The sequence below is a fragment of the Eucalyptus grandis genome, chromosome 6 (genome assembly GCF_016545825.1).
Source record: "Eucalyptus grandis isolate ANBG69807.140 chromosome 6, ASM1654582v1, whole genome shotgun sequence".
Lineage (NCBI taxonomy): Eukaryota > Viridiplantae > Streptophyta > Magnoliopsida > Myrtales > Myrtaceae > Eucalyptus > Eucalyptus grandis.
The window spans coordinates 9,357,974-9,376,818 of NC_052617.1; the positions used below are offsets into that span (position 1 = coordinate 9,357,974).

The 18,845-nt window shown below is 39.7% G+C and overlaps 2 protein-coding genes across 2 annotated transcripts; both read right to left on the reverse strand.

The window, feature by feature from the left end:
* Positions 1-387: 387 nt before the first annotated feature.
* LOC104434002 (FKBP12-interacting protein of 37 kDa) lies at positions 388-6,665 on the reverse strand. The gene is made up of 14 exons (XM_010046941.3): positions 6,364-6,665; positions 6,229-6,280; positions 6,076-6,137; positions 5,369-5,436; positions 5,200-5,236; positions 4,057-4,144; positions 3,875-3,939; positions 3,704-3,781; positions 3,149-3,196; positions 2,471-2,524; positions 1,495-1,656; positions 1,200-1,269; positions 836-891; positions 388-742 (listed from the first exon to the last, which is right to left on the reverse strand). Exons 1-14 carry the CDS (start codon positions 6,391-6,393, stop codon positions 602-604), a joined length of 1,011 nt encoding a protein of 336 aa, XP_010045243.2. The 5' UTR covers positions 6,394-6,665; the 3' UTR covers positions 388-601.
* A 3,354-nt stretch (positions 6,666-10,019) lies between these two features.
* LOC104434003 lies at positions 10,020-11,777 on the reverse strand. Its single transcript, XM_010046942.2, has 2 exons — positions 11,199-11,777; positions 10,020-10,959 (listed from the first exon to the last, which is right to left on the reverse strand). The coding sequence occupies exons 1-2, from the start codon at positions 11,740-11,742 to the stop codon at positions 10,187-10,189; spliced, it is 1,317 nt and encodes a 438-aa protein (XP_010045244.2). The 5' UTR covers positions 11,743-11,777; the 3' UTR covers positions 10,020-10,186.
* Between the last annotated feature and the right edge of the window lie 7,068 nt (positions 11,778-18,845).

Genomic DNA, 18,845 nt, shown 5'->3' on the forward strand with positions numbered 1-18,845 from the left:
CTCGCTTACAAGTCACGCCTTTCGCCACCACTCGGCTATACACCGGTAGCGCATTTCAGAGCGTTTGCAACGCTGGTGGCGCCAGCATTTCACAGCAATTCTTAGGGTTAATGGTCATCCAGGTTTGTCGTGCCTGTTGGTTGGTAATCTAGTGTCACTGCTGCCGTCCAGTAATGCCACCATGCTCTTCCGTCGATTCTTGCCATCCCCTTCCGTCGCTTATCTGAGATTGTCGGAACCTTGTCATTAAACTAGTCTTGGCAAGTTGCGTCTTACTTATCGAGAGGCAAGTTCTTGTGCTGAATTTTGAACAATATTGTCGGTTTGATCTGCTTTGCGAGACTTCATGTTCAAGCCCACTGGATTTTGTAGCATCAGAGATGGGACTAGAATCATTACGTTTGACGTGGTGTTTCTTATTTCTGACTACTTTTCATACACAAGGGATGAATAACATGAAGAAGGTAACGGTTACATTACAGGTGTATGCTCCACTCGAGATTCTTGCGAGAAAAATATAACGATGATAATGTACAAACAAGACGACTGGGGATAGACAAAGAAACAGAATAAACGAGAGTCCGATTTCTTTGCTTCCCAGTCAGTCACCAACACCTTGATTCTCCTCTTTAACAGGAGCTTTGTCGCTCATTGCATCAGGCACATTTTTCTGCCGCCGCTCGTTCTTTAATCTTCTCAGCTCCTGATCCTTCTCTTCCAGCTTCTCTTGCAATATAAGCGCCTACATTTACAAGAGGTCGGTTATCAATCTCTCTCCATCTGGCCTCCTGAGAAGCATATGAGAGAGAGAGAGAGAGAGAGAGGGAGGGAGCACCATTTCATTCGACTTTTCAACGTCATTTGTGAGTCCTTCCATGTGTTTATATAATCCTGCATGCAACAACCACAATATGAACTCAGAGAGAGAAGTTGATGTAAGACTCTCGAAGGAAGATCGACCGTAACAGAAGAAAATAACCTATGTATTATCTAAATAGCGATACACATCTACATTCAAATTCCTTCAAAGACAAGTGACACTGTTCGTGCAAATGCCATTTCTACGTTCATTCAATGTCCATTTAGTGAAGAAGTAACCTTTGCTGATGGCATTAGACATGTGAAGATTCTCTTACGCTAAAAAATTTGCAAAAAGAACTGTACAAATTCAAAGAGACACGGATGAGCCACGTTCAAACCTTTGAATTGACTCTGCAGCTCTGCATTCTGCGACTTTTGTAAAGCCAGTTTCATTGCTAAATCATGCATCTGCAAGCCAGATAACAGTGGACAAACAAGTAAATCAGCCCAAACCATCTTATTCTTGAGATAAAATTTAACAGAACCCCTACACCGCATAGCTTTTCATAGACGAGCGCTATTTTAATTAGTAATGGTGTCTCCTCTCTGTCGCAAAAAGCATACAAATCAAGAACGTAAATACAAGACTCAATAATTGAAATTTGCAGGATATCATGATACATATAGCAGTACCTTTCCCTCAGCTGCTTGATTCCCAATCTCCTCATTTTCCTCTTGAAGGGTCCTGCATTTAGCCATGAGCATCTTACCCATCTTGCTCTGTGGAGTGAAACTAACAGCTGCGATATTATCCTGCAACTCCTTCGCCCTCTTGTCCTTCTCCTCTACCAAGTTCTAGCATTAGAACGACATTCAAATATTAGAATCATTCGCAATGAATTGATATCTCCTCCGAGGTACACACCAAGGACAGAATTATCCAAGTCAAATGTGGGGTCAACATGGATATTCATATAGCATATGGCACAATGCAAGAAGCCGACATAAGGTAAACCGGGAAAATTAGAGTTACAAAAGCAGAAAATGTTACTACCGTGAAATCAGCCAGTCCAAGACCACGAAAACTGAGGTGTTGATACTGGCAATGTACTTGACAACATTCTTCTTCTTTTTTCACATAATAAAGAGAAAATATAAGCAAACATTAAGAACTCGCACGCACAAAATAGTTTCATTAAGTTCACTTTTGGCTTTATGTAGAAAGCATATCCTACTATGAGGAGTCCTAAAATCAAGAAACCAAATGTCTCATAATTTTTTAGGAGAATCAGACAAATCTTAGCAAAGAGCAGAGAACAGATCTCCACATAAAAGAAAACAGATTGACTCCTCTCCAATTATCGACAGTTTCTTATCAAAGGACTTCAAAAATTCCTAGAAATAAGTTTCAACCCCACGGCAAAGGATTCTTGTACTAAGAAAAAATGATAAGAAAGTCTTCAGGCACTTTGCAGACTCATTAAATGTGACATGGAATGTGAACCCACCTATGCAGGGTAGATAATTTTTCCTGTAATGTGTACATTTCCAATTAATCACATCGCCAAGTTTTCCCAATTAGTGTTTTTTGCCCTAGGACATTTATCGACATGATGCTTTGACTAATACCACGTCCACAAAAGTTCAATGAAAAAGTTCAACTACAGACCTTCAGACGGGTAAACTCTTCATGAATTGCTGGATCTAACAATAACCGCCTTGCCTGTCAACAATGCAACATGAACAGCCAAAATTTAAGATGCCAACAGCAGAATAATAACCGGCACACATTAGTGGCTACAAAATTGCCGCTTTTTAAGGATTACCCAACTGAAACAGAAAAGTTGTTCCCTCCAAGCCACCAAGCAATTTGAGAAAATATATTCCACAGCAAGAGCCAGCCAATCCAGATTTTAACCAAAATAAAAGTTTAAATCCTATCTACACCCAGGAAATCCTTGGTAGGAACAGACTAAATCACTATGGCAAGTAAATGCAAGAGGATTAACTGGCCAAGATATAACATCAGGAAGATTGCAGTATCATCACATGAATCACAATATCAAAACACAGTGTCTACAGCCTGAGCTTTTCCAGTCCAACCCAAAAATCATCATTCAAGCAGATTAAACAGATAGGGCAAACATTAAAAAATGTATGGCTTGTCAACATATATTAGTCATTCATGTCTAAGCCAGAAAAATTGAAAGCACTCTCTTAAATAAGTAGACTTCATTCTAAGAGAAATCATACACAATTTACACGGTTAATTGATAATTCACATGCATTCACTCGTTGCCATACCATAGAAACATATGTTCAAGAAGCAAGGTACGTTCTGCCTTACCTGCATAGATGGGGGCTTGAGTTGTGCTTTTAAGTCTCGAACAGCAGACTGAGATAAAGGGTAAATCTTGTGTCGGTCAAATGCAGCCCAGATACTAGAAATTTGAAGCAATTTTAGACGGCTACCCAACTAACATCAAAAGAATCTCAGCTTACTTTGTGAAAGAGGCCCTTAAATGGTGTTGCCTCACTCTCCCTATTTGTGGGACAACTTTCTTTTTGTCACTAAAAGTCTATGATACCTATTGCTATCTCATTAAGTTTATTAACATGAGGTCAACAAAATATTTCATATAGGTTATAACTATGGTTACAGAATCCACATGCAATACAACAGAGAAGGCAGAAAGATAATCAATTGAAACAATCCATCTTGGTAACTAGATTGTGAATGCAGCCACAATCATAGACAATGGGTTCTCATCTACTTTTCACCTAAGTGCCCACATAGTTAATGATAAGCAGTATATTTGTAAAACAAGGAGATACAGCATGAAACAACACTACATTAACAAATCATTCTAATATCCTCCATAACCACAAGAAAAAGATTCACCTTTAACTCAGCTATCTCCTGCTCCCGTTTTGCGAATGTTACTATCAAAGCTGCTTCCTTTTTCTTTGCCTTTTCCAGCTAATATACAAAAATTGAAACAACAGATGATAAATAACTTCTGATTGCAAAATAGAACAAAGGGAAAGAGAAACATACTGCCCATGAACCAACCTGCTCTCTCAATGCCTCTTCTGAAGATCTAAGCGTCTGAAGGTAGCTGATTATCACCTTGGGTTCTGCAAGGAAGAGGAGAGTATCAGTATATATATAGCAATAAGTTTGAACTAACCTCTTGTGCTCATGCCATATATCAAGTTCCGATTACTAATTATCCAATTTAACAGAAGACTAACCAGGAGATGTCCCAGAAAGTATGAAGGACTCATTTTGGAATGAAGAATGCCACTTCTGAATCTCAGATTTTGCAGCTTCCAGTTCTGTCTGAAAAACTCGACAGGGTAAAAAAATCCAAATAGTTTCAGATACAGATATAAAAAGAATAGCACAAAGATCACAAAAGTGCATGCAACATCAGAAACATAAACAAACTATTTTGCAGCTCTGTTGAACATTGAGAACTCAACTTTAAGCTAAAGTTTAACCGAACTAGAATTAATCATAGATTTGATGGTCGAGCTTGAGCCTGCTGATTGCCTCATTGTGTGAAACTAAAGCAGATGGAGCTTGATTTGAACATCACATTTGAATCAAGTTGCCTCAACACGACTACAGCCCTAACCTCCACAATTCCCTGAATCATTATGGAAGCAATAGCACTGAATGATGAAAAGGCTATAGCATTCTCCAATGAGAGAGCATGTTAACTGCCCCTAATTCCATGATGTGGATGACGTTCAAGATGATTTGGAACATTTTAAGCTTCTAGAAATTTAGAGTTGGATAGCAATTAAATTAATTTCGTTGAGAGTACCAATGACAACAATGACAATGGATCTGATAACGAACTTGATGAGGATGATAATGATGATGGAAATGACTGTAGCCTTGATGAGGATGTGGTAAAAGCTGCTGAAAATCTATTTTAGAGTTATTTAATAGTAATGGGTATGTGTGTTTTTGTTGTTAAAATGGATTGTGCAATTAGATTGCATCTATTGTCTTTGTTCACCCTTCTTTCACGCTTCAACACTCGACATTTTAAACAAGTAAATTTGTATTTGCATGAGGCTTATACCTTACTGGGCTTGTTTCAATTGATCTTGCATTGTTGGGGTCACTACTTATTGGAGATGATGTTTTTCTACGTTATTTTGCAGTTGTTAAAATCTTATGACTCAATTTTACAGACCCCTTAGCAATTCTACTTAAATCCCAATTTTAACAACCTTTCTAGCATCTCCAGTACAGACCCCTTATGATCAACATGCTTCTGGCACGAGGAAACTTTAGCAATTGAACCACAGTTGCACATGCATATATGGTTCAAAAACATATGACAGAGGATAAGATGACAACACCTATCACCGAATACGTACTTGGCATGTCGTTAGAGTATCATTACAGTTCCGAAGACTGCAAAAAGAAAATAAGAAACTCATGAGCAATAAGCTGAATAGGTTGCCAAAATGTTGGAAGCGTGCCAAATGTACACAACCATTGATTATCTAAAAAAGCATAGAGTATGAATTTAAAGTTCTTAATTACCTCTCACGAAGTGACAATATCATTCCTGTAGCTGCACCAGGGGCATTTTCTTCGGCTTTTGTATTACCCTGTAGCAAGAAACTAAGAGAGAATAAATTTCTATGGATCAAAAATAAGAAAAAGAAGGGACTCTTTAAGCATTAAAGGCCTGAAGGAAAATGAAACTAAAACGGCGGACTTGTATGCGAAGCAAGGCAAATCTAAACTTCCAAGAATTAGATCAAATAGCCTAAGATGCCGGGCATCTTCTGTTTGATTATAAGCATAACACACAATAAGACCAAAACATGACTGTAAACTGTTAAACCCTAAACAGCCTTTAAGTCAACGGCTCGAGCAGAGAAAAAATGGAAAAAGGCTCAATGCTGTTGCATACAAGAACAGAACCAAAAAACCAGAGAGCTAAACAACTACAATTGGCAAACAAAACGTGCCCGTATGCCCGTGCTTGTACGGTAATGCATCCTCTTTCTCCTTCCGGCAAGAATAAAATTGACTAGTTCACATTGGAGTAATTTTCGGCCAACGATTGAAGTGCTGAAACTGTCTGATCACCGATAGACACACAGGCCTTCAAGAACTACAACACATGCGCAGCACCCTTATAAATTATAATGGAATGCCATGCAACTTATGAGCATGCATAATGCCGACAGACATTCCAAGATTGAACAAAATAGAGTGTGTCTGCTCCACGCTCTGGGTACCTTCTTGGATCCAAAGAGGTCGTCTTCATCGTCCTCAATGTCTCCAAAAGTCCTCTTATTACCTGAAACGACAGAAATTCCGCCCAAAGTCGCATGAACTTCCCCTAAAGCAAAAGAAAAGAAACAGAAACACCAATGCTGAGGATGAAAGACCTGAACGCCTAGCATTGTGAGCCCCGGATAAGTCTCCTCCAAAATCGTCGTCCTATAGTGAAAAACGAACCATTAGAATGCCGCACGCGCGGGTAAAAGCCGTGCCAGCATACGTGAGCATGCGTGGCGACTTGCCTCGTCGAGGTGGCTGTGAGAAGCAGCCATGGAGTCGGGGCGAAGGAGCGTGAATTCGGAGCCCCGCGCCCCGAGGGAGAGCAGGGGGCAGGTTCGGGTGACGGTGAAGCGTGAGGAAGAGGGTCTGACACGGAGTCGCCGAACCGAACCCGCTCGTTTGCTTTACGATTTGCAGGCCTGCCGGATTGCAGGAAGAAGAAGAAGAAGAAGAAAGCGAAGGAAGCGAGGACGAAACTCGTTCGAAACCCTTGCCGGAGAAGAAGATCGGTGTCGTTTGCGGGTGGCCGAGTGACTTGTTTATTAAAATTCAATTTTAGTCCTCAAAATAAGTGAAAATGAAGCAAACGAAGAGAATAGATTAATCATTTATCAATAATTCTAAGATGATATTAAATAAATTTAAAATTCAGATGTTATATTATATATTAAATTAAAATTCAAGGATTATTTGTGTTATTATCTTTTTGTTGAAGCTAATAAAGAAATATTCGTATCATCAGTGTATTAATATCACATGATTATATGAAAATTTGAAGGTTTTTCAGAAATATAAAAAGTTTCTTTATTTTGAATATTAACATAAAAATATATAAATGCTCGCAAATAAAATCTCATTAAAAAGTCAGCTTTCTCTTTTAAAAACGTAAGATATCTAAAGCTAAGCCGAATAAATCAAAACATGAATGGAAGTTTTTGCTATAAATAAATTAGTAATTTGGCCCACCTTTTTCGTTTGGAAAAATTTAGGTGGTTATCAATAGGAAGAAAATTTATTATCTTATTTAATGCACAAAAACTTTTGAAACTTCAAAAAAATGAGATCAAGCATACTTTTTAAAGTTACATATTGGATTGTAGATGATGATTGAACCGGAACTACATATATTATTAATTTGTTAACGTAATCAAGTTGGGAAATGCTAAATGTGTGTTATATGTTTAGAAGTAAAATTTATTCAAATTCTGAGATGATGTTGAAATTCATGTTTTTATTAAATTACCCAATCATAATTCTAGTACTTAACTTTGCATGGTCACATAAGCTTATTTTTAATTAATTTATGAAATCTAAAATTTTACTTTTTTTATTTTTAATTGGCCAATCGATTATTTGATTGAAAAGTTTCAATTTTCACATGATATTTTGTACATTTAAAAGCATTCTCTTTCATGTTTTCTTGGTTTCGGATTCTTCCTTTGTCTTCATTTCGCCATCTTCAATTTTTTTTTTTTCGGTTGAACAAACTTTAGTTTTTAATTCATCGACAGAATTTTTGTTGAATGATTATTGAAATGAAAATATCTTGGATATCTAGATGTTATTTGTGAAATTTTCATTTTGCTATCCTCGATCTTGAATGAATCAATGAGTCATTTATTTAGTAGTTTGTTCAAGTTAAAAATTCATGTTAAATTTTTAGATTTAAATACTATTTTATCTTTCCTTATTTTGTCTTTATTCAAAGAAGTAAATTCCCTCTCTCTCCACCGTTCGACAAAACCTCCCTTAACAATCATTTTGCTATAATTGTAACCCATGTGCAATTTTTCGTTTGCACGTGTTTAGCACATGATTTTTCAAGGATAAAATCATCTCCTTATTTCTTTACATTTCAGTCAAATTGGTCTTTCTTCCTCACACACAATACAAGGATAAATGCATTTAATTAATAATTTGGAACAATGTAGGGAAAGGAAAACCAACGCAACGGTCATGAAAAAATATACTTATGCTTTTTTAACCGTTATTGTGAGTTGCCAGGAATTTTAATTAGTTGTATGACAAACCCATAAGCACATCTTGATCTAGATGAAAAATAGTGTAATCATTGGGGTGATCAACTCTTGGGTGAGCAATTTCTGAGTAGGTCCATAGAATCGGCCAAAGAAGGTAGAGAAGGGGTAGGGAGGGGTGGAGGAAGAGAGGAAGGACAGGCACAAATTGTCAGGTGGGGTGGGGTGAGGTGGGACAGAAGCGGGATGGGGCAAGATGATGAGCGAGGATGAGTACGGTGATGATGAGGTGGAGCGAGAGGTGGGAAAGGGATGTGAGTAGAGGTGGGAGAGGGCAAGACAAGGGATGAGGATGAATATGGCGACACCGAGGTGGAGCGGGAGTGGAGGCATGGTGGTGTAGGGTGAGGGGCTAGAGCAAGAGCGAGAGAGCTGGGGAAGGGCGGGCATAGGTCATCGGGTGGTGTGGAGTAGAAGGGGGAGAGGGCCAGACAGAAGGCGATAATGAGTATGGCAACAACGAGGTGAAGCACGAGTGGAGGCATGGTGGTAGAGGGTGAGGGCAGAGAATGACTGAGAACGAGAGGTGGGGAGAAAATATACATCTCTCTAGCGAGATAGCATACTACTTTTTTTTTTAGAAATCTAGGGATAGCAAACTTTAGGGAGTTGACTCACCCCCATCCCATTGTAGACACGTTGATTCAAGCATTCCCTTTCTTATGGTTGGGGGAGTTCGAATCACTGCGGTCGCATTTGTGCGACTTAAGTATGGCGTTGTGGGAGGTGGATCCTCACACTAGCGTTGTCCCAGGTTTATATCGCCGATTGTCGGCTATACGGCGATTTCCAAATCATTTTAAAAAAAAATTAGGGAGTGAGTGTGAGAGTTTGTGAGTGACGTGAAAAGAAGTGACATTGGGAAGACAAGAGAGTGGGAGTCTGAGAGTTTATGAGGGACATGAAAAGAAGTGACGTAAAACGATGTGATGTTGAGTATAAGAAAGAGAGCTGCTGTCGGTTGTATGACGGTTTCAAATCATAAAAAAAATAAAAAATAAAATTAGGGAGTGGGAGTGTGAGAGTTTGTGAGAGACATGAAAAGAAGTGACGTAAAAAGATGTAACGTTGGGAGGACAAGAGAGTGGGAGTGTGAGAGTTTGTGAGGGACATGAAAAGAAGTGACATAAAAAGATGTCATATTGTTGGGAGGAGGAGAGAGAGAGAGAGAGAGTTTTCCATTTTTGAAATTTCTAACATAAAAAATTATATATATTGGTTTGATTTGGATGGGTAGCTCCAAATTTGGAATTCAATAAATCATAACCAAGAACCAAAGATTCTAGATCAATTCTGGGAGGTTTACAATTTTTGTGCACACCTCTGGCAATTGTAAGGATAGCATTTGTTAAATATTATTTGTTTACAAGGTTTATATAAACCCCATTTAATAATTTAAACTTTTGGGATGCATCATCTATCTACAGAGTTCATATAGGCCTTATATATATATCCTTCCACTTAATAACTACTTGTTTCAAAAAAATATTTGAAAGTTCAACTAAAAATTTAAGTAGATATGTGAAGAAAATCACATAAATATAAAAAATACATATGACCATTTGTCAAGTGATAAAAACGATATTTCGGCACATAAATTTTCACATATAATTTTTATTAAAGATTTTCTAAAATTTGAATAATATTATAGATTTTTAATAGGAAAGAAAAAAAGTAACTCGCTTTTAGTTAATTTAAATTAAACATATTCTTAAAGTTCTAGATTGAACTTTCTAGTAGCGACAATAGTAAAACTCCCTTTATTTGTTTTTCGCTTTGTCATTTGGAGAGAACTGTTTTGCACATTGATTAGTGAAGCTTAATTTTTATTCTGCTTCATTTAAAGAACAACACGTTTATTAAATATTGTTATTCACGAAAAGAGTAAAATACAAGAAGACCTTTTGAAACTGGTCAGACGCGAGTATCATTGCTTCGGCTCTGACCTTTATTGCTTGTATACATCAAATATCAAATGTAGAAAGTACTTGAGCTTTAATGATGTCCCCGTGCTGAGATGCGAGAATCTCTACCTTTTGCAAACGACACCAGGGCCATCTTCTCCGCCGGAGCAGTTAAGGTCACCGTACTGGAAATTCCCAGTTGAGTTGCTTAGGCTCAGCTCGCCGATGAACCGGGCGGCGGCACAGTCGGTTGCAAAGAGACCCGAGGAGGTGAATTCCCGCTCGCCGCCCAGGACGGGCATGGCAACTCCCATCTTGGCCCTGCTCACGTAGTTCTTTGCATACGTCTGGCCCAAAACGCCAGTGACTTCGTCACTGAGCCAGTAGAACTTGAAGCTCAGGTCCAGATGCGCATAGCAATTCTCTTGCGTAATGCCATAGTTATGTATCAAGGAGTCTCTGTCGGTGAGCGGCACAACGACTGCCTTGATCTTGAAGTTCCCTTCCACTTCTATTTCGACGGCATTGGTGTCCCGCCACCTCGTGATGGATATGTCTGATGATGCGGATTGCCACTTCTCACCCTCGGCTTCGGGGAGGTAGACGCTCTGTCCATCGAGGGCAATGGATAGGCGGTCCACGGAGTCATCCCAGGTCGACGTCTTCTTGGCGCCGATGAAGAGCTGGTGCTTGCCGAAGAGGATTCCTAGAGATTGGACCCATGTGAAGTCTCTCTTCATGTCCTGGTTCCGTCGTCCGATGAAGTGAGCATTAATGTGAATGTTGGAGTCGGAAACCAGGCAGAAGTCCCGGTCCTTCTTGCCATGGAAGTAGAAGGTTACGCCGTCGCCACCGATGAATCTCGGGTCTTGACAGACCGCACCTGGCCGGTCGCAACCTGATCACATGAATGCGTACCATGACATTAAACTCTGTTTAAAATCCATCACGAAAGAACGAGTGACGAAATTTTAGAAGGAAAGGACACTTAGTAACCTAATAATCTTGACAGCTTCCTCGTACATTAATTAAGATCTCCCATCCTCATTGCGACATGGAGAGAACAAGAATTCATGAACATATATATTCGACATTTTGTAAAGGATGATGGATGTGAACGGGCAAAGAAAAACTTACTGCAAACAGGGCTGCAGGTGGTGCAATCCACTTCGCACTGAGTGGGGCAACCGGCAGGACAAGACAATTCAACGCCATAGCACAGGGGGTAGTTCTTGTTCTTGCACCTCGCTCTCTTTTGTCCCGAAACATCTCCGGACGGAGGCGGGGGGACCACCATGGGCGCTGGAGGGGCGGCGGTGGGTAGGAGTAATGGGGGAAGGGGTGGAGGCGACTTCTTCTTGGGTGGGGGTGGTGATTTCTGCTTGCGCGGCGGTGGCGGCGGCGACCGCTTCTTGGGCGGGGGTGGTGATTTCTGCTTGCGCGGCGGCGGCGGTGGCGATGCTGGTGGGGGCGGGGACCTCGGACAAACCGGGGCGCACCTGTCACAACTCATGGTACAAGTCTGAGGACACCCGGAGGGACAGGCGAAGAGGCCGTCGGAAATGCAATCCGGGTACGCAGGATCCGTGCACCTCACTTTCTTGGCCGGAACCGCCTCCGCTGCGACGACGAAGAGGAGGAGGACTAGGAACATGCCTAGCCGCGCCGTTAGTTTAGCCATTTTCGACCGTATCTCAAGCGGTTAAGCTTGTTGGGTATCGATGGGTTACTTTGGTAGAAGGGTCGCGGCCTGGTTTCCTTTTATAGGGACTAGGAATGTTGCAAAGGATGTAATATTGCATCTCGAAGAGATAAAGTGAGGAGTGTGAAGTACTTCAGATTTCCTGTCAACTGTTCCCAATGTCCTTTTTAGCATTGCAAGTCAGATCGGTTTAAGTCAAAATTCAGAGTACTTGAGTTCTAGATTGGGTTGGCATGGAGGCTTTGTTGCAACTTGCTAGCAGCAAATTGCTATATTGTATGCCCAAAAACCTATGGTCGAATGCTTCACTTGGAGAAAGCAGTTGTTGTAGGTCCTCATCCTTTTTACAGCTATTCGATCTGGATCTACATATTGGAGTATAATTCAATCTAGTAAAGTCTCCCGCAAATTGTCGATTGCTTTTATACTATTGGTAAGAGAAAATGAAGAAATATCCACCATTCGCAGAAAATGGAAAACTGGGATATTGAACAAGGACTAGAACATCTTCAATCGGATTGTATCGACCCATATGAATTTGTGATCGAAAATGAAACGGACTTAGATTAATTTTAAGATCACTTATGAAGCGAGAATGATATGTGTATGTGAAATGACAATAATATGTGTGTAATGGAGATAGCATATTAAGGCTTGCTTGTTTCATAGAAAATAAATATTTCAAAAATGATTTTCTAACAATGATAGGTTGTATAGTTTGAAATAATTAGTTAATGAATAATATTTTCATTAATGACTATAATTTATGCCTAAATATTTTTGTAAATGATGAAAATATCTTTCGTCTATTCATTTTTATAAATGGTATCATTAATCATTTTTAGAAAAATATTTTACACATCATTGATTTTCTGCAAAATAAAGTAAGAGTTTTTGTGGCAGAGAGAATGAAGAGAAAAATGGGTTAAATGTGGGCAATGTGATTGAAATTGGGTTTCTAAATTTGGGGAAGTTTCTTCCTCCTTTGTCAACTCCATTTCTTCGGTCTTTCTGAGAGATGCCTTCGCCGCAACTCTTGAAATGGTGGCCTTTTTATTTTTGTATATTCGAGCCGGCCGCAACATTCGCCCCCAATTTGGCCGCGTTTGGCTTTGCGTAGCCTTCGCTACAAGATGAACCGTGTGATCGCTCCTTCACCAACATGGACACCGATCGCACGAAGAAGCAACATGCTATGGGCTGGGATTGCTGCTAAGAAACGAAAACTGATCTATAAAGTGACTTGATTAAGACTTCACTCGTTTCAAGAAAAGTAAATAATTTAAAAATATTTTTTTAAAATAATCGTTTATATCATTTATAAAAAATATGAATAGACGAAATATATTCTCTTCTTTTACAAAAATGTTTACAAATAGATTATTGCTAATAATGAAATATTTTTTTATTAACAAATTATTTCAAGTAATACAAATGATTGATTTAAAAAAATTTTTTTTTCTACAAAACAAATGGGGCATAAGTCGCGTGCAAATTAACAACTTTTTGAGTATCGGGAGGGCACAAATGATAACCATTCGGTCGAAATTGATTTCGGAAGAGAAAAATTTCTATTTCTCTTCCTAGATGAGTTTCTAAGCAAAAATAACCATTTCGTTTGATAACGAACAATTTTTTTTTTCATTTCGAACGGCGACCGGCAAAGTCACGGTGGCGGCAACCGGCGGTGCGGCGGCCCCTGGTGCCTGAACGCCTATAGAAGTAGAAAATTTCTTGTAATTTATATTCCAAACCGGTGGCATAAATAAAAAAATGAAATAAGTGGCTAGAATAAAAAATTGTTTTAATGGTAAACAGTGATTGTCATGCACCCCTAGAGCACGAATGCCGTGGCGATTTCTAGATGAGTTTCTAAGCAAAAATAATCATTTAATATTAATATAAAACTATTTAAAAATAGAAATTTGTTTGATAACAATACAAAATTTCTTCATTTCGCCGGCCAACCGATGGATGGTGGTCAACGGCAACGGATAAAGAATGTTGATGAACGGGTGAATGACTAGTTGATGAACGATAAAAAAAAAATTATTATTTCTCATTTCTATTCCGAAATAGAAAAGTAGAAAATTTATGCTTCGATTTTATTCCAAATCTAATTTCGTAACAAAAAATCTATTTCAAAAATAGAAAAATGAAATAAGTTTATCAAATAGATTTTTATTCCAAAAACAAGTCTAGAATAGAAAAATTATCTCTGGAATAGAAACAAGTGGTTGTCATGCACCCTGAGAAACCATGGTATCGTCATATGGTGAATATCGATAAATGAAGACCCGGTTGCTCTTTTATTGTATGCTCGTCCCAATGTTACTCTTAACCGCAACCAATTAAAGTCGTTGTTAGTAAAATATACTCGTCCTTTTATCAAGATACCCGTGCCCACGTGATTATCAAAAACCCTTCCATCTCCCACACATTTGCTGAGCTTATGGAAAAATACTCGTACTATCGGAGTGAATCGAATTGCGCACAGTAAAAGACACGGGCAAAAGTACGAATTAGTAACAAAATTCAGTTATCAAATACAAATTTTTGTTTTACAAGATTTTTGTAATCCACATAATGTGTTTATAGCAAGTTCCATTTTCTTATTTATGATATATTAATGTATAATCATGATAATAATGTTTTGTGATTTTCGTTATAGCGTACTTTTTAACGGAAATGACTATGTATACCCGTCTGTATTCCTCAACGTATAATTTCCTTCCCGTATATTACTGAAAGAGATTACACCTTTATTCTCCCAACAAGCCATGGCCTTCCCATGCGGCTCTTTATGATGAAAACATGGTCCAAGCTAATACCTTGAATTTAGCTATTTCCAGTAGGAATTCTGCTCTCTTTTTTCTCTCTCATTTGCAATTATTTTATAAACTAAAACTTATTGTTTCAACCCCAAAAAAAAAAAAAAAAAAAAAAAAAAACTGAATTTACTGTGAATAATATATTTAAAATTTGGAAACTCACTAGTGCCCACACCTTGATTTTCAGCACAAATAAGCATTGCACCTTGATTTCCGAGCGGTAATGTGAAGAACTGTTCTTGAACTTGGAATAGCTCTGGAGTTTTTAGTCAAGGAAGATACTTATATAGCTCCTTAGCCTGAAAACTAAGAAGAGACGTTTGGACATCCCGTGTCCATGTTTATCAACATAAAACAATGAAGGCGCCACCGACTGCCGGACTGGATCCGGCAGTGGTCCTTCCGACGGCTGCACCACGACCAGCCGGCCGACTCTGACCACCACACTCGCATGGACGCAATCCCCACGCTTCCTTAGGTCGTCGATGTGGGTGGTTACTAGTGAGAGAGAAGTGCTCGGCGGTGGATGGCATCTGTGGGAGTCCTCGAGCTTCGGTGTTGCTGAAATGTTCTGGTGGCGGTGGGCAAGGTGGGCCGACGAGGAAAGTCGCCACAACCGAGGTATCCGCCATTGTTGGCAGCTATCGCCGGCATTCTTTGGGCTTGGTGTCTTCGCCGACGGCGGTGAATTCGATTTTGGGGCTTCGGGTTCTCCCAACCCGCCCTAAAAGTTTTCAAATGGGAAAGCATATGGAGGTCAAATTGAAAGGAGGGACGTTGGGCTCTCGATGGGTGATGGAGAGGACACTAGCCAGAAAATGACAATTGTCGTCCGTCAACACAATAAAAAATGGATATGGTTTGATTATTAAAAGTTCTAAAATTTGTTATGAAAATATAATCGAGCCCCAAAACTTTCAAAAATGTAATCAAGTATTAAAACTTGTCAAATTGATGAGAACAAATCCTCTCATTAACTCTATCCCATTTAGCTAATGGAAATACCGATGTTACTTTTTTTTATTACTTTTCCTCTCCTATGTGGTGTTATAGTGGCCAAAACAAGAAAGATAAGTTCAAAACGATGTTGTTTTGACTTAAATTTAATTTTTAATATAAATATTAATTAAATTAATATATATTTTAAGAAAAAACCAACAAATGCCGCCGTCGACTAACCATCGCTGGATGGTGGGCCAAGGGTTGGCCTACCAAGTTCCGACCAATGGCTAGCAAACGTGACCATAAATGAGCGCTTGAAAGCCCTCGCTTAGATCTAGGGCGAGGGTCAACCTTCCCCCAAATTAGGCGAGGGCTGTTGCTAGTCGGGGTGAGGTTGCCGCCCAACCGCACCACAGTCAACAGCCCTTGGTTTGATTTTGGTGAGGGTTAGCCCTCCTCGATACATGGCCGGCTGGAGTGGACACATTAATGAGATGGTTTTACACACATACTCCTTGGTATAGATTGGACATGTAACACATTCAAATCTCATTGCTCGTAAAATTATTCGAATTGGTAGGCTTCATTTATTTTCATAAAGATAAAAAAAATTGAAAAATATTTTTCTAAAAATCGACGGCCCTTGGTTCGATTCCAATGAGGGTCAACCCTCCCCGATACATGGTCGGCTGGAGTGGACACATTATTGAGATGGTTTACGCACATACTCCTTAGTATAGATTGGACATGAAACACATTCAAATCCTATTGCTCGTACAATTATTCGAATTGGTAGGCTTCATTTATTTTCATAAAGATAAAAAACTTGAAAAGTATTTTTCTAAAATTAAAAATCTGATATTATTTAAAATCATTAGTCTATGAAATATATTTTCATTACTAATACAACTTATGATTAAATGTTTTCTTAAACAATAAAAATACTCCCTCAATTTATTTTTGTAAGTAATATAAGTTATTATTTTGAGGAAAATATTTATTAAATCATTTATTTTTATGAAACAAAGATACCTGTAATTTCAACATAATTGGGTCCGTAATATATTTTATCGGCAATCATGGCATTGGCAAGTTACTAAGGAGCTACCGAAACCATATTCAGAAGCATTATTTTAGCGAATGCATCTTCTGGACATCTAGTACTCGAGCTTGGCTTGGGTGACAAGGGCTCGCCAATCTCGAATCGACACGAGTTGCAGTGATGCCAAGCAACTGCCTCGATGCCATCTTAAATTCAAATATCCTGTAAAGGAAATGGGATCCTCGAAGCAACAGTTAGAAGAGTGTCCACTCTAATAAATCGTAAATGTCTTTGTGATAATGCAAAAAAGGAATTTCAGAAACATTCTTTAGTTAAAGAAAATAACGGCTACCATGGATAATAACACATAATCATATTAGAAACGACAAGTTGTTCACAACGAACTAAACTACCTAAAAAGATCGGGAATCTAAAATTATAATTGTATCGCCTTTCAATTATCTTTAACGTAAATATAATTCAAATAAACATGCAACAAACAACTCATCGGGCTACTGCTTAGAGCAGTATGATATCTATGAAAAAGGTGCCACTAATTTGGAAGAAATCAATGAATAAAAACACGTGTGATTAGCATGTGCAAACGACGTCCAACGCAATTACCAATTATCCTAGGGTTTTGTTTGAAAATTGAGGGAAAATGGGAGTGACGAAAATTAGGATGAAAAAAATTCAAAAATGTTAAATATTTTCGTTTAGAAGGAGGAGGAATATTTGGTGCTTTTTATTATCTCTTTCCTCTCCTCCCTCTCTTAATCGAAGGATCCGAAAAGAATGGGTCTGGATCTCCTGCGGAAATGATTTGGAAGAACCTTTCGAATTGCTGCTGAATCCACATGGGCAGGCAAGAGACAACCTGACGAACGGAAACGTCTTAGTAGCAACAGAGCCTAAAAAAAAAAAAATCCGTTGAACGTATCCACACGACAAAAAACAAAACCCACGTCAGCACAGAGTGGCAATTCCGTAGTTTCAGCGAAACTCGAGGGCAGAGTTTTCTTCAATGGCGCCAAGCTTTTCCCTCGCCCGTTACTCTCCACTCTCTCACTTGGCTCTCGCCAGCTGACGAGGAGCATGCGCCAGAACTCCATATCGCTCACGCTATTTCAGCTTTCTCCCACGTCGCTCCTCGCCCCTTTCCACCATGCACTCTCTCGTCGCTCCCGCACTCCGCTCGCTCCTCTCCCCCTCGCCTCCGCCGCCGCCGCCGCCGCCGCAGAGATGGCGCTTCAACTGGCGATCCAGAAGACCAGGCTCCGCGACCTCCTGCAGACCATGTACGAAGAGGTGACGCTCCTTCTCCCTCCCTCTCTCTCTTTCGAAACCTGTTTGAGCGCGAGATATGCGGTGCGGAGGTAGCGGTCGCGTGTCTAGCGTTTCTGGACGTCGATCCTGTGCCGTCCTTCGCTGCGAGGAGCTTCGTGAGTCGTGATCGCGGCGGAGTCGGTGTGGTTTTTGGCTTTGCTTTGGAGTTCGAGGCCCGATCGGGCGGCATTGTCGTGCTAGTTGTTTGAAGTAGCGAGCAAACCCCAAGCATGCTGTGTGCTAGTGACTCGACCCTTGGCGTGCGCCGGATTGGTCATCCGCGAGGTCATTCGTGCCGTATGCTTTTCCTTTTCTGGTCAATGTTCTCGCTCTGAGATCAGATGGTTGATCCAGTCGGATAATTGATACGGCATCTGAAGACGTGTGAAGAGCAAGTGAAAGGTATACTGGAAAACGCGAAAGCAATGCGAACACATGTGCCTAATTCTGTACGGGCGTTAGAGACGTGTCCTGCACGAGAGGTTCCGGAATAGCTTTGTTGACGTTGATTCTATCGGCTCTTTTTGTTTACGTTTAAGCCTTGCTCCATTGGATAATTCTACATCCAGGAATTTGATTCTGCCGATGTATTTGATATGCTAATAGACGATTCAGTTGTACGATTGAGTAATGAGCGGACACCTTTTGTGTGGTAGTTGATTTACAAGATATTATCACTTAGTCAAACCAATGAATGGGTTGTTTATGTGATATTTCCAGTCCTACATCGGATGGGAGAGAGGTCTTGTTGAGTGATTTAGAATCAACACTCAACCCTAAATAGTCACAACTTTTTGTGGTTTCTTCGAGCACTCCTTCTGGGAGTTTGTTCCAAGTGGACTGCCGGGGGGGTCATTATAGATTGTGTGTGTCCTGTTGCTGTTGTTCCTGTCATTATCCTGGAAACTAGCAAACAAGCCTCCATCATTTGCAGGGTATCA

Bases quoted from the DNA above. Each gene is read 5' to 3' on its own strand.
- LOC104434002 (XM_010046941.3), bottom strand. From the start codon at position 6,393: ATGGCTGCTTCTCACAGCCACCTCGACGAG. The intron at 5,437-6,075 runs GTACCCAGAGCG...TTCTTGCTACAG, and splicing joins ACCTCTTTGGATCCAAGAAG to GGTAATACAAAAGCCGAAGA. The intron at 743-835 runs GTGCTCCCTCCC...TTGTAAATGTAG, and splicing joins TTGAAAAGTCGAATGAAATG to GCGCTTATATTGCAAGAGAA.
- LOC104434003 (XM_010046942.2), bottom strand. From the start codon at position 11,742: ATGGCTAAACTAACGGCGCGGCTAGGCATGTTCCTAGTCCTCCTCCTC. The intron at 10,960-11,198 runs GTAAGTTTTTCT...TCATGTGATCAG, and splicing joins CACCTGCAGCCCTGTTTGCA to GTTGCGACCGGCCAGGTGCG.